The sequence below is a fragment of the Arachis hypogaea genome, chromosome 18 (assembly GCF_003086295.3).
Source record: "Arachis hypogaea cultivar Tifrunner chromosome 18, arahy.Tifrunner.gnm2.J5K5, whole genome shotgun sequence".
NCBI classification, from domain to species: domain Eukaryota; kingdom Viridiplantae; phylum Streptophyta; class Magnoliopsida; order Fabales; family Fabaceae; genus Arachis; species Arachis hypogaea.
This window is the reverse complement of record NC_092053.1, coordinates 120,666,810-120,678,950: the sequence shown is the minus strand read 5'-3', so window position 1 is coordinate 120,678,950 and position 12,141 is coordinate 120,666,810. Positions and strand designations below refer to the sequence as shown.

General features: G+C 34.0%; 1 protein-coding gene and 1 long non-coding RNA gene across 2 annotated transcripts; one reads left to right on the top strand and one right to left on the bottom strand.

The window, feature by feature from the left end:
• Nucleotides 1-4,867: 4,867 nt before the first annotated feature.
• On the top strand, nucleotides 4,868-8,077 carry LOC112773108 (uncharacterized). The gene is made up of 4 exons (XR_003187798.3): nucleotides 4,868-5,456; nucleotides 5,824-5,884; nucleotides 6,124-6,217; nucleotides 6,417-8,077. It is a non-coding gene; the product is annotated as an uncharacterized lncRNA (long non-coding RNA).
• Nucleotides 8,078-11,227: 3,150 nt separating this feature from the next.
• LOC112770370 (uncharacterized) lies at nucleotides 11,228-11,785 on the bottom strand. Its single transcript, XM_025814737.1, has one exon. The coding sequence runs from the start codon at nucleotides 11,783-11,785 to the stop codon at nucleotides 11,228-11,230; it is 558 nt and encodes a 185-aa protein (XP_025670522.1).
• Between the last annotated feature and the right edge of the window lie 356 nt (nucleotides 11,786-12,141).

The window sequence follows — 12,141 nt, the reverse complement described above, 5'->3', positions numbered from 1 at the left end:
TAAAACAAATACACCGATATACTTGTCTGTTGTCTCCTAAAAAAATACGCAAACTTTTTAATTTCTAAAAATAAAAAAATTATTCTAGTGTGTTTATATTATAATATTTTTAAAAATATTAGTAAAATTAAAATAATAATTTTTTATTATTTGATCACGCTTTCTAAAAAGTGTTATTAAAAAAGATGTTACCAAAATATAAAAAAATATAATTTTAATTTTAAGAACACTTCATAACTATTATAGCCACCATAAATACAAAATACTAGCTAGAATTCACCAAAATAAAAATAATTATGCGCTTAAAATACACAAACTTTTAAACGCACAAAATAACTCATACTTATATGTTCAAAATACGCATAATGTTTAACATGAAAAAATGCATATACTTTTATGTTCCAAATACACATCTTAAGAGTTAAAACTTTTACCAACCAAAAAAGAACTTTAAAAAAATGAAACAGGGTATAATAAAAAATATATACGTATAACTTCACATTTGTAAGTCACTATAAAAAAAAAATGTCTTTTGTCATGCTTTAAAAGTGTATCTAAAAATTAAAAAAGTATGGACATAAAAATTGGTCATATCTTTTGTTGAGAAAATTGAGGTTTAATAAGAATTTGTCTAATAGTAAAAGCATCAAAAATAATTTTTTCACAATTTATGCGATTAAATAGACAATACTAAAGATATTTCAAGCAGGAATTTTGATAAAATTAGAAAGTAGAGTAATAATCGTATTCCAATATAATTATTTTAATTAAGAATACTTTATTTATCAACTTATTAATTAGTTTCAAATAAGTACTTTAAATTAAAATTAGAAATAATCTAATTAATTTTCTCTTAGTTCATAAACTTAAAGTATTAAACTCTAAATATTAATTATTTAAATTAAATTAATAAATTTTAATTATTTTTTAATTACTAAAATTTTTAATTTTTAAATAAAAAATATCCAATTATTATGAAAATTATGAATCCTACTCAATTTTAAATTCAAAATTTTGTAACTTTAATTTAATTAATTTTTATAAATATTTTTTAAAAAAATAAAATTATATATAAATATAATAAATCAGAAATAACTCATTATTTAATTTTTAAAAATTTAAGCTTTACACCAATAGTTTGAACAGGTCCTTCTACTCTACCTTTTTTATAGATACCAAAATGTCTTAGGTAAATATCACTCGATATTTTAATTTACCTATACTCAAATAAAATTCTTGCTATTTTAAAATATCGAAATTTTTTATAGGTATCTTCATTACCATCCAAAAAGGAGACGAAAGTGTAATTCCTAGCCATTCAGAGTACCTTTTGCAAGCTCATTTTCTTATCTTTACCTCAAATATCCACCTTACAACACGTTACATTTGTTATTATTAGTTATTATATATCACAAAATAGACTTAAAAAATAAAATTTTCTAATACTTTTCTCTTGTTGAAGGTGCGCAAAGAAAGTGTGAGAACAGAACAATAGTGAAAACAGAGAGAAGAAATGAAAGTTTTTTTTTTCAGTGTACTGAATGATGAACCACATTTTATACTGTTACAACAATTATATATATATATATATATATATATATATATATATATATATATATATATATATATATATATATATTGTGCATCTAACCAACTGAATTAGAATAATTAGGAGCTAACTAAAAATTCTGTTATAGGCTACTTGTCTAACTAACTTGTTGCTACAACTAATGAATCAATTAACTAATTGCTAAGCTAGTACATCAAGTAACACCCTCTTTCAAGTTAGGAGTGTGTAAGTTGACCAGTCCTAACTTGCCAAAGAGTGTGGAGAACATGGCCGGAGGCAGCGGTTTGGTCAGGATGTCCGCAACCTGTTCAATGGTAGAGATGGAAAGAAAATAAATAAGACCTTCTTGGAACTTGTCGCGTACAATGTGGCAATCGGCTTCTATGTACTTCGTGCGCTTGTGGAACACCAGGTTGGAGGCGATGTGAATTGCAAATTGGCTGTCACAGTAGGTGTTAATGGGCTTGGTGAGAGGCATTCTCAAGTCATTCAAAAACTGAGCCAAATAGCCTCCTTAGTAGCAGCGGCAAGCGCTCGATATTTAGCTTCGGCTAAACTGCAAGCAACTGTCACTTGCTTTTTGCTCTTCCATGAAACCAGGACAGTGCCGATGTAGAAGCAGTAGGCTGTCACAGATCTTCTTGAATCATGACATGCCGCCCAATCGGAATCAGAAATCTAGTGACACAGAGATCAGAGGTGGCTGAGAACACTATGCTAGTGGCAGGTGAAGCTTTGATGTATCTGAGGATTTGATGGACAGCACTGAGGTGAAAAGTAGTGGGGTGGTCAAGGTATTAACTCAACTTTCCAATAGCAGAGCTAATGTCAGGTCAGGTGTTGGTCAAATAGAGCAATTTGCCAACTAACCTTCGATATTCTATAGAATCTGAGAGGGGAACGCCTTCAGTTTTGCTGAGTTTGGTACTGTAGTCCATAGGGGTAGAAGCAGGCTTGCAGTTCTCAAAACCACCATCCTTCAAGATGTCCATAGCATACTTTCTTTGATTAAGAAGAATGCCCTCTTTTGATCGCGCAACCTCCATCCCAATAAAGAATTTCAAATCTCCAATGTCCTCGATTTTGAACCTATCATCCAAGACTATTTTGACAGCATTAATTGCTCCCAAATCATTTCCAGCCAATATCAAATCGTCAACGTAAACCAACAATGTGGTGAATCCAAATTCAGTTTGCTTAGTAAACAAACTATAATCAGCCTTTGACTGAACAAAACCCAACTCAACCAGAACAGATTTGAGCTTTGTATTCCACTGTCGACTTGCTTGTTTTAGACCATAAAGCAACTTTTTAAGCTTGCACACTTGGCCAGCTTTGACGTCCAACCCTTGAGGTGGTTTCATGTACACCTCCTCATCCAAATCGCCATGCAAGAATGCGGTATTGACATCAATTTGCTTGAGGAATCATCCCTTTGCTGCAGCCACAGCCAAGACAACTCTCAAGCTACACAACTTCATCACAGGGCTAAATGTGTCCCGATAATTAATCCCAGGGACTTGGGTGAATCCCTTTGCCACTAATCGTGCCTTGTAGCGTTCAATGCTGCCATCAGAGTTGTATTACACTTTGAAAACCCACTTGTTGCCAATTGCCTTCTTGCCGGGTGGAAGTGAAGTGAGCTTCCAAGTTTGACTTTTCTCAAGAGCTTGGAGTTCATTCTTAATAGCATCAACCCAACAAGATTGAGCAATTGCTTCACTGTAGTGCTTGGGTTCAATGTTAGAAGATATGGCTAGAAAATATGTAGTATGTGATGCAGAAAATTTTTCATATGACAAATAATTGGATAAAAGGTACCTTTCAGATTTTCGAAGTGGAAGCCGAGGAGTGGTAGTATTTAGACAATGATAGTCTTGCAAATGTAATGGTGCTCTGCGAATTCTTGTTTATTTTCTTAACAGGGACAGTGGTGATGCATGTTGAGGTGCAAGTGTGTGATTTTGTGACATATTTGTTTGATTAGGTGATGGAGATTGAATTGGTAGTGTATGTGCTTAATTGAAATTTTGTGGGGCATCATTATTATTGTTGGAAGTTTCAGTGTGTGAGTTGGATGCATGTGATGCTTGATGATTAGTGTGTGCTGTGTGAGGTTGAAGAATGATGTCAAAGGGGTTAGTTTTGAATTGAATAGAAGATGCAGTATGTGTGCTTTGGTTAGGGTGTGTGCTTAAGTATGGAAAATGATCTTCATAGAAGGAAACATCTCTTGAAGTAAAGATCACTACAACAAATATGGCCTTTAGCAACGCCAAATTTCGCAACGCCTTAAAACCGTTCTCTTAGATAGGTTTAGACAACGGTTTTTTAAAGTGTTACTGTTGAATTCAGTTTTTCATCAATTTCTAGCAACAAAATAAAACCGTTCTCTTTGACTATTTTAAAGAACGGTTTTATAACCGTTATCATGATTTGGCTTTAAACAACGGTTTTTTATTGTTGTTTAAAGAATTGTACAAAAGAAACGCATTAAAACCGTTGCCGAAATGCTACACTTTAAAACCGTTCCATTAGATGGTCTTAGACAACGGTTTTTACAGTGTTGTTGTTGAAGTTCATTTTTTCATTATGCTATAGTAACAAAATAAAACCGTTCTCTTTGACTATTTTAAAGAACGGTTTTACAACCCTTACAACAATTATTTATGAAACAACTATTTTTTAATATTATTTAAATAATTGTACAAATTAAACAATACTAATAAAAATAATTTTAGATAATTATATAAATTGAAACTATTTTTTCTATAAATACTGAATTTATAAAATACTCAAAAACTATTGTTATAAATAAATAACAAATATTATTTTAAAAAAATAAAATTAAAATAAATTTATTATAATATTATATATTTTTATTATAAATATATAATAAATATTAATATAAAGAAATAAAATTAAAATAATTTTAAAATAAATATTATATATCTATTATTGATTATTATATAACAAATATTATTTAAAAAAAATAAAATTAAAATAAATTTATAATAAATATTATATATTTTTATTATAAATAATTATTTTGTTATAATAAATATATATTTTTTGTTAGAAATAATTATTTAAATTCAGCAATAGATTGATAAATAATATTTTTAAATAATTTTAATATAGTGTATTAGATTTTAAAATTATTATTTTATCCACCCATTTTTATCAATATATCTATTTTATCTATATCCTTTTATAAAATCTCTCATTCCTAACTAAATTCCCAAATTAAATAAAAAATTCTAATTTCCAAATTCTAAAACCCTAAACACCCCCCCACTGAGCACACAACCCCCACTCATAAGCGTAACACATACACACACACGGACAAGAGAGGAGGAAGGAGAAGAGGACGGCGCCGGCGAGAAGAGAAGCCGCGCTAACCCCGCAACGCCACTGCGTCGTCGCCTCCGTTGAGCGGTCGCCATCATCGTGCGAGAAAGGAGAAGGAGCCGTCGAGGGGTCGCTGAGCCGCTGCCGTCGCCGTCGCGTTCGTTTCTGTCACAGAAGCTTCCATTTCCGTCACTTTCATGTTGCGGAGAGAAAGAACTACGCATGAGCCAGGGGCCAGGGAAAGGGAGCCACCGCCGTTGCATCCTGGCTACGCCGCCGTTCAATTTGTTGTTTCATCATGGCCATGGAGAGGAACATGAATGGAAAAGGAAACAGGGAAGCTGCTACTTGGGATTTGAGGAAAACGGCTCTGTTCTGCCTCGCCTCTAGGTTCTGCAAGTTGCCGGAGTCCTCAGCCGCCGGGAACCAACATTGAAGCTGCCCAGAATCACTACTGCTGCTGCCATAGGAGCTGGTATTGGAACCACTGATGGAGCTACTGTGTTTAGTGATTTTCGTGAGTTGTGACATCGAGGTAGGGAATATTTTATTAAATTAAATATTTTAAACTTTGAATGCCTGAAAAGTTTACTAGATTATTATGAATAGTTGAATGCTTTATATGTAATGGATTTTGGTTGTAGATTAAATGTGTGACTGGTTGTGCCTCTTGTTGATTTTACGATAGTAAGGTAGAACATGTTGATATGTGTATGCTGTAGTCTGTAAGAGTGTGTTGAGAAGATACATGTCTAATGTTGTTCTGATTTTGATTGGGAAACTGGTTCTCTGAAAATGAAAAATTCCTATAGCTGTTTAGATGCTCTCTTTACTAACTTTGTTTCTTATATTCTGATTCACAGTTTAAGATAGCCCTTTTTTCTACTTTTCATTTTCTTCAGGATTGAAATTGTAGATAAATGCTTTTGCCATGACACAATGGAACAGATTGTTGATTCTTTGGTGAGCTTTACATCTTCCATTAAATTTATGTACCTCTAGCACAACTTTATCTTAGAATTTCATTTATTCTGCTGCTAAAATGTCTTTAGTGTTGCTTTTAGTTGTAGTCTCTTATCTTGTTAACTCTATTTGTACCAGCTAGTCTTGATTAACATCTATCTATTGTGAGTGGCTTAACTTTCTGGTAACAGTTCATGATTTCTTTTTCCATCTAATTACTTAAATTTCCATTAAGAAAGAGTGGCAAGTGAAACAAATGATGCATGGTGCATTTCTACCCTAAATAGACTTAAAGAAGCTTCGCCATTGAGCTTGAAGGTTTCCCTGAGATCAGTGAGTTTCTTTTTCTTGTCAAAACTCATTTGAGTTCTTGATTACTATGCTTTCTTCCTTCCATACGAGAAGCTACTTACTATAATGTAAACCGTCTAACATTTTCTTGTCAAAACTCATTTGAGTTCTTGATTACTATGCTTTCTTCCTTCCATACGAAAAGCTGCTTACTATAATGTAAACCGTCTAACTGATGCAGATACGAGAGGGTAGATTTTAAACTCTTGACCAGTGCTTGTTGCGTGAGTACCATACGACTTTACAAGCAAAATCTAAGCAGATTTCTGGTGACTTTTGTGAGGTAATGAACATTGCCAGCATTACAAATCCAACATCATTCAAAGATGAGGTTTCTAGGTGGTTTATAAATGTGAGACATTCTTTGCCTTTGAGCTAGCTTTGGGGTTGAGTTAAAATAGGTTATAGATTTCTTGTCTCTTGGCAATTTGTCCATCAATTGTTGTTACTTTTACGTTTACAGTTGAGTTAAAGACTCCTGATATTATTCTTAATTTCTACTATTTACTTTGATGTTGTCAAATGATGGCCTTATTCTGAGCTGTTTTATTAGTGCTGATTTGATTTTAGAGAGTTCATATAGGTTGATTTTGCTGTTTAGTGCTGCTTTATCCTTGTTAATGGCTGATTTCATGCCTTGTTTTGATTGAGCAATGATGATGATGGCCTTATTCTGAGCTGTTTTATTAGTGCTGATTTGATTTTAGTGAGTTCATGTGGGTTGATTTTGCTGTTTAGTGCTGCTTTATCCTTGTTAATAGCTGATTTCATGCCTTGTTTTATTTGAGCAATGATGATGATGGCCTTATTCTGAGCTGTTTTATTAGTGCTGATTTGATTTTAGCGAGTTCATATGGGTTGATTTTGCTGTTTAGTGCTGCTTTATCCTTGTTAATGGTTGATTTCATGCCTTGTTTTGATTGAGCAATGATGATGATGGCCTTATTCTGAGCTATTTTATTAGTGCTGATTTGATTTTAGAGAGTTCATATGGGTTGATTTTGCTGTTTAGTGCTGCTTTATCCTTGTTAATGGCTGATTTCATGCCTTGTTTTGATTGAGCAATGATGGTGATGGCCTTATTCTGAGCTATTTTATTAGTGCTGATTTGGTTTTAGTGAGTTCATATGGGTTGATTTTGCTGTTTAGTGCTGCTTTATCCTTGTTAATGGCTGATTTCATGCCTTGTTTTGATTGAGCAATGATGATGATGGCCTTATTTAGAGCTGTTTTATTAGTGCTGATTTGGTTTTAGTGAGTTCATATGGGTTGATTTTGCTGTTTAGTGCTGCTTTATCCTTGTTAATGGCTGATTTCATGCCTTGTTTTGATTGAGCAATGATGCTGATGGCCTTATTCTGAGCTGTTTTATTAGTGCTGATTTGATTTTAGTGAGTTCATATGGGTTGATGTTGCTGTTTAGTGCTGCTTTATCCTTGTTAATGGCTGATTTCATGCCTTGTTTTGATTGAGCAATGATGATGATGGCCTTATTCTGAACTGTTTTATTAGTGCTGATTTGATTTTAGCGAGTTCATATGGGTTGATTTTGTTGTTTAGTGCTGCTTTATCCTTGTTAATGGCTGATTTCATGCCTTGTTTTGATTGAGCAATGATGCTGATGGCCTTATTCTGAGCTGTTTTATTAGTGCTGATTTGATTTTAGTGAGTTTATATGGGTTGATTTTGCTGTTTGTTTAAATTCAGAAACGTCCTATTTACTGCCATAATGTTGCTGAAATTTCTAAAAATTTGTGTTAATTGAATTTCAATTTGTGAATTGAATTCGATAATTTGTTGCTTTAGTTTTTTTTCAATTAAATATCTTATAAATCAATAAGAGGGATGGAATATAATTAGTATCTTTGTATAGAGACAACAGTGAAGAAAACACGAGGACCTACACAATGCTTGAAGATTCATGCAAGACAGTTGGAAGATAGAGAAGAAATTACTCTAGATATTGAAGGAGAGGCAATTGGTCCTACTAATGAAGCTGTAAACAACTTGAGCAAATTTTTGGGTACAGTGGCAAGGAATTTAGATTTTGTCCATTAATTTACACAAATTGGAAGGGGATTAAAGATAAAGAAGCCATTTGGGAATCTGTTCAAGTGAGAATATTATTATTGTTAGCTATTTCAACTCTTCTTTGTTATATTTTTTGCTACATTAGATGATATAGTTCGAGGTTGTCATGATAGTATTGTGGTATTTTGAATGTGATTGTGGATCTTACAACAATTTTTGTAAGTCAAATTTGATGAAAAATATTCAATTATTTTTCTTTAGTGACTTTATTCAAATAGTTTAGATTATTTATTGACTCTAAATAATTTAAAAAAATGAAATTAATTTCATTCACGAGAAAACTACTATTGTAAATAAAGAATTATATATTACGAAAAATTGTTGTCAAAAGTTACAAAGGACAACGGTGTTAAAACCGTTGCCAAAAATTGACACCAACGGTAATGCTTTAAAACCGTTGTCTTAGATGACTATAAAATGGCAAGGGTTTTAAAACCGTTGCCAAAAAAATCAATGGTAACACTTTTAAACCGTTGTCTTAGACAATTATAAATTGGCAACGGTACAAAAACCGTTACCAAAAAACGACACCAACGGTAATGCTTTAAAATCGTTGCTGTTGTGGATAACAAAACTACTACAGTTTAAAACCGTTGCCTATCCAGGTACGGTTTTAAACTGTTGTACCATGAAAAAGAACGGTTTAAAACCGTTGTTTCTCGAGTAACGGTTTGAAACCGTTGTTTAAAATTTGTTTTCAAAACCGTTGCCTATACCAGTAACTTTGGCAACGGTTTTTTGGTTACCATTGCCTTAGGTAAAAAACCGTTGCCTTTGAGCATTGGCAACAGCCGCATATACCACAGGTCAAAAACCGTTGCCAAAGCGTTGCCTAAAGTTTAGGGAACGGTTTTTCAATATACGGCAACGGTTTTTGACCGTTGCGAAAAGCCTTGTTTGTTGTAGTGGATCTCTCTAGTCTTTAGATCAATTAAGAGATATCCCTTGGTACCCTCCCTGAAACCTAAAAATGCACACTTTCTGGCTCTTGGATCCAGTTTCTTTCGATTTGCTTGGAGTGTACTGGCATATGCCAAACACCCAAAAACCCTTAAATGAGATATGTCAAGTAAAGAGTTATGCAAATCTTGATAAGGTGATAAATTGTTCAAAAAATTTGATGGTAATCTATTCATGATGTGAACTGAATATGAAACTGCATATTGCCAAAAACACTTGGGGACATTTGAGTGAAAGAAAATTGCTCTAGTTATTTCAAGAATGTGTTGATGTTTCTGTTCAACAATACCATTTTGTTAAGGAGTTTCAACACATGATCTTTGGTGTAATATACCTGTTTCATTGAAGAAAGAGTGCATCAAAAATTCAATTCTATTATTGGACCTTATACATCTAATTTTGCTGTCATACTGTGTTTTAACAAAATTTACAAAGAATTTAATGAGATCAGCAACTTCAGTTTTGTTTTTCATGAAAAATACCCAAGTGAACCTTGTTTTATCGTCCACTATGATTAAGAAATATCTATGTCCTCCCGTAGAGGGAATGGCCAACGGCCCCCAAACATCCACATGAATTAAATCAAAAGAAGTTAATGAAACTGTGCTACTATTATTGAATGATAATCTCTTTTGCCTTGCTAGGTGACATGAGTCACAAGGCTGTACATCAGTGTCAGAATGAATGAATCTGAAAATTTTCTTCATTTCTTTCATTCTATGAAATGGTGCATGGCCTAACCTAAAATGTCATAGCTTTGTGTTTGAAATATTCAGTATTGGCATGTCTACATGAGTTTTATTTGATATCTGTGTAATTTCTGATCGCGCAGCATCACAGTTCAAGGTATAAAGGCCACCACACACTCTAGCTGCTCCAATTGTCTTCTTCGAGAGTAAATCCTGTATCTCACAATCGTCATTAGTGAAACTTATTTTACAATGCAAATGTTTTGTGGCTTTTGATACTGATATTAATTTGAAATTGAAAGATGAGACGTATAATGCATTTGTGAGGTACAATTTGTTTGAAAATTTGATAGTTCCAGCTATATTGCTAATGGTTTGTGCACTATTAGGCAACCGAATGATTATAGGAGGTATCTTGAAATGAGTTTGAAAATCTTCTAGGAAATAGGATACGTGAACAGTAGCTCCTGTATCTATTATCCAAGAACCATGTTTTGATGCAGAAATGTTTAAAGCCAACACACTTGACTTAAAATGCATGATATACACACCAAGTTACCTTGATGAGGTACTTGTTCCAGGGTTGTAATTTGGTTAGCACTGTGGATCTGCTTTGCCTCTTCCCTGTTGAGTAAAGCTAGTAGGGCTGATTTCTGCTCTGGAGTAAAGTCAACATTGGAAGTTCCATTTTCTTCCACATAGCCAGAATCGTCAATGCCATCGCCATTTATTTCAGCACTGAAATTCATTGCTCCCAAACTTCCGTTCGAGTTCAGATTTCTCTGTCTAAGATGAGGGGAAAAACCATGTTTCTTGTAACATACATCCACTGTGTGGCCTTCTTTACCACAGTATGAACACAGTATTCTGCCTCTTCCCGTTTGTCCTATCCCAGAGCCTTGGAATCTACCTCCTCTACCTTTTCCTTTCCCCCTGCCTTGTGAGGTCTCAGCAGTGTTGAAGAAATTGGTAGAGTGTAATAAGATCTTGGGGTCTATGGTATCATCTATGATTTAGTTTTGCCTTTCTTGTCTAGTCATCATGGAAAACACAGCCTTTAAATCTGGCCGTGGCTCCATCAGCATGACCTGAGCTCTAACATTTGCAAACTGTTCATTAAGTCCTCTTAGAAATCTAGTTACATGATCTTCCATTCTATAATTTCGCATTTCTCCTAATCCACAAGTACACACAGATTCACAATTGCAGGGTGGAATTGGCCTGAAATCATCAAATTCTTCCCACAGTGACTTCAGTTTTGTGAAGTATTGTTCACGCTCATTTCTCCTTGTCTTGTTCCGTATAGCTCCTCCTGCAGTTCTGCAATTCGAAATCTATCACCCTCATGGTACCTGTGTTTCAAGTCCTCCCATAGCTCATATGCAACCTTGTTCCACATCACGCTTCGGGTGATTTCAGGGTTCAACGAGATTTTAATCCAGGCTAAGACATATGTATTACATCTATCCCACAGTTCAAACAATGGATCATTCTTATCAGGCTTCTTTAAACTTCCATCAACAAATTTCAGCTTGTTTTTCGATTTTAGGACTAACAACATTGCATTGCTCCAACTACTGTAATTCTTGCCATCAAGAATGGTAGGGATGAGGGGAATACCAGTATTTTCAGAAGGATGAAGGTAGAAGTGGCTCGATGAATCTTGGCCAGGGTTGCTGCCATTCCTGTTGAGGTGAGCCTGAATCGATGAGATCTGGTTCAAGAACGCCGCGATACCTTGAGGATCGAGGCCTTGGAAGGAATTGCCTTGGTTCATTCGGAATTGCTCTGAATTTTGAGTTGGATCCATCACTAGGTTTCAGATCGTGCACTTGATGTGTGCTTCAATTTGAATTCTGAGCTTCTCTTTCCTTAATTGCTGTTCCTTCTATTATCACCCCTTTGGGTTCCACGCTCACCGCACCATGTTGAAGGTGCGCAAGGGGAGTGTGAGAACCGAACAATAATGAAAACAGAGAGAAAAAATGAGAGTTTTTGTTTTCTCAATGTACTAAATGATGAACCACACTTTACACTGTTACAACAATCAGATATATGTATTGTTCATCTAACCAACTAAATTAAAATAATTAGGAACTAACTAAAAATTTTGTTATAAGCTACTTGTCTAACTAACTTATTGCTACAACTAATAAATCAATTAAC

Coding starts and splice junctions, on each gene's coding strand:
- LOC112770370 (XM_025814737.1), bottom strand. CDS start 11,785: ATGGATCCAACTCAAAATTCAGAGCAATTCCGAATGAACCAAGGCAAT.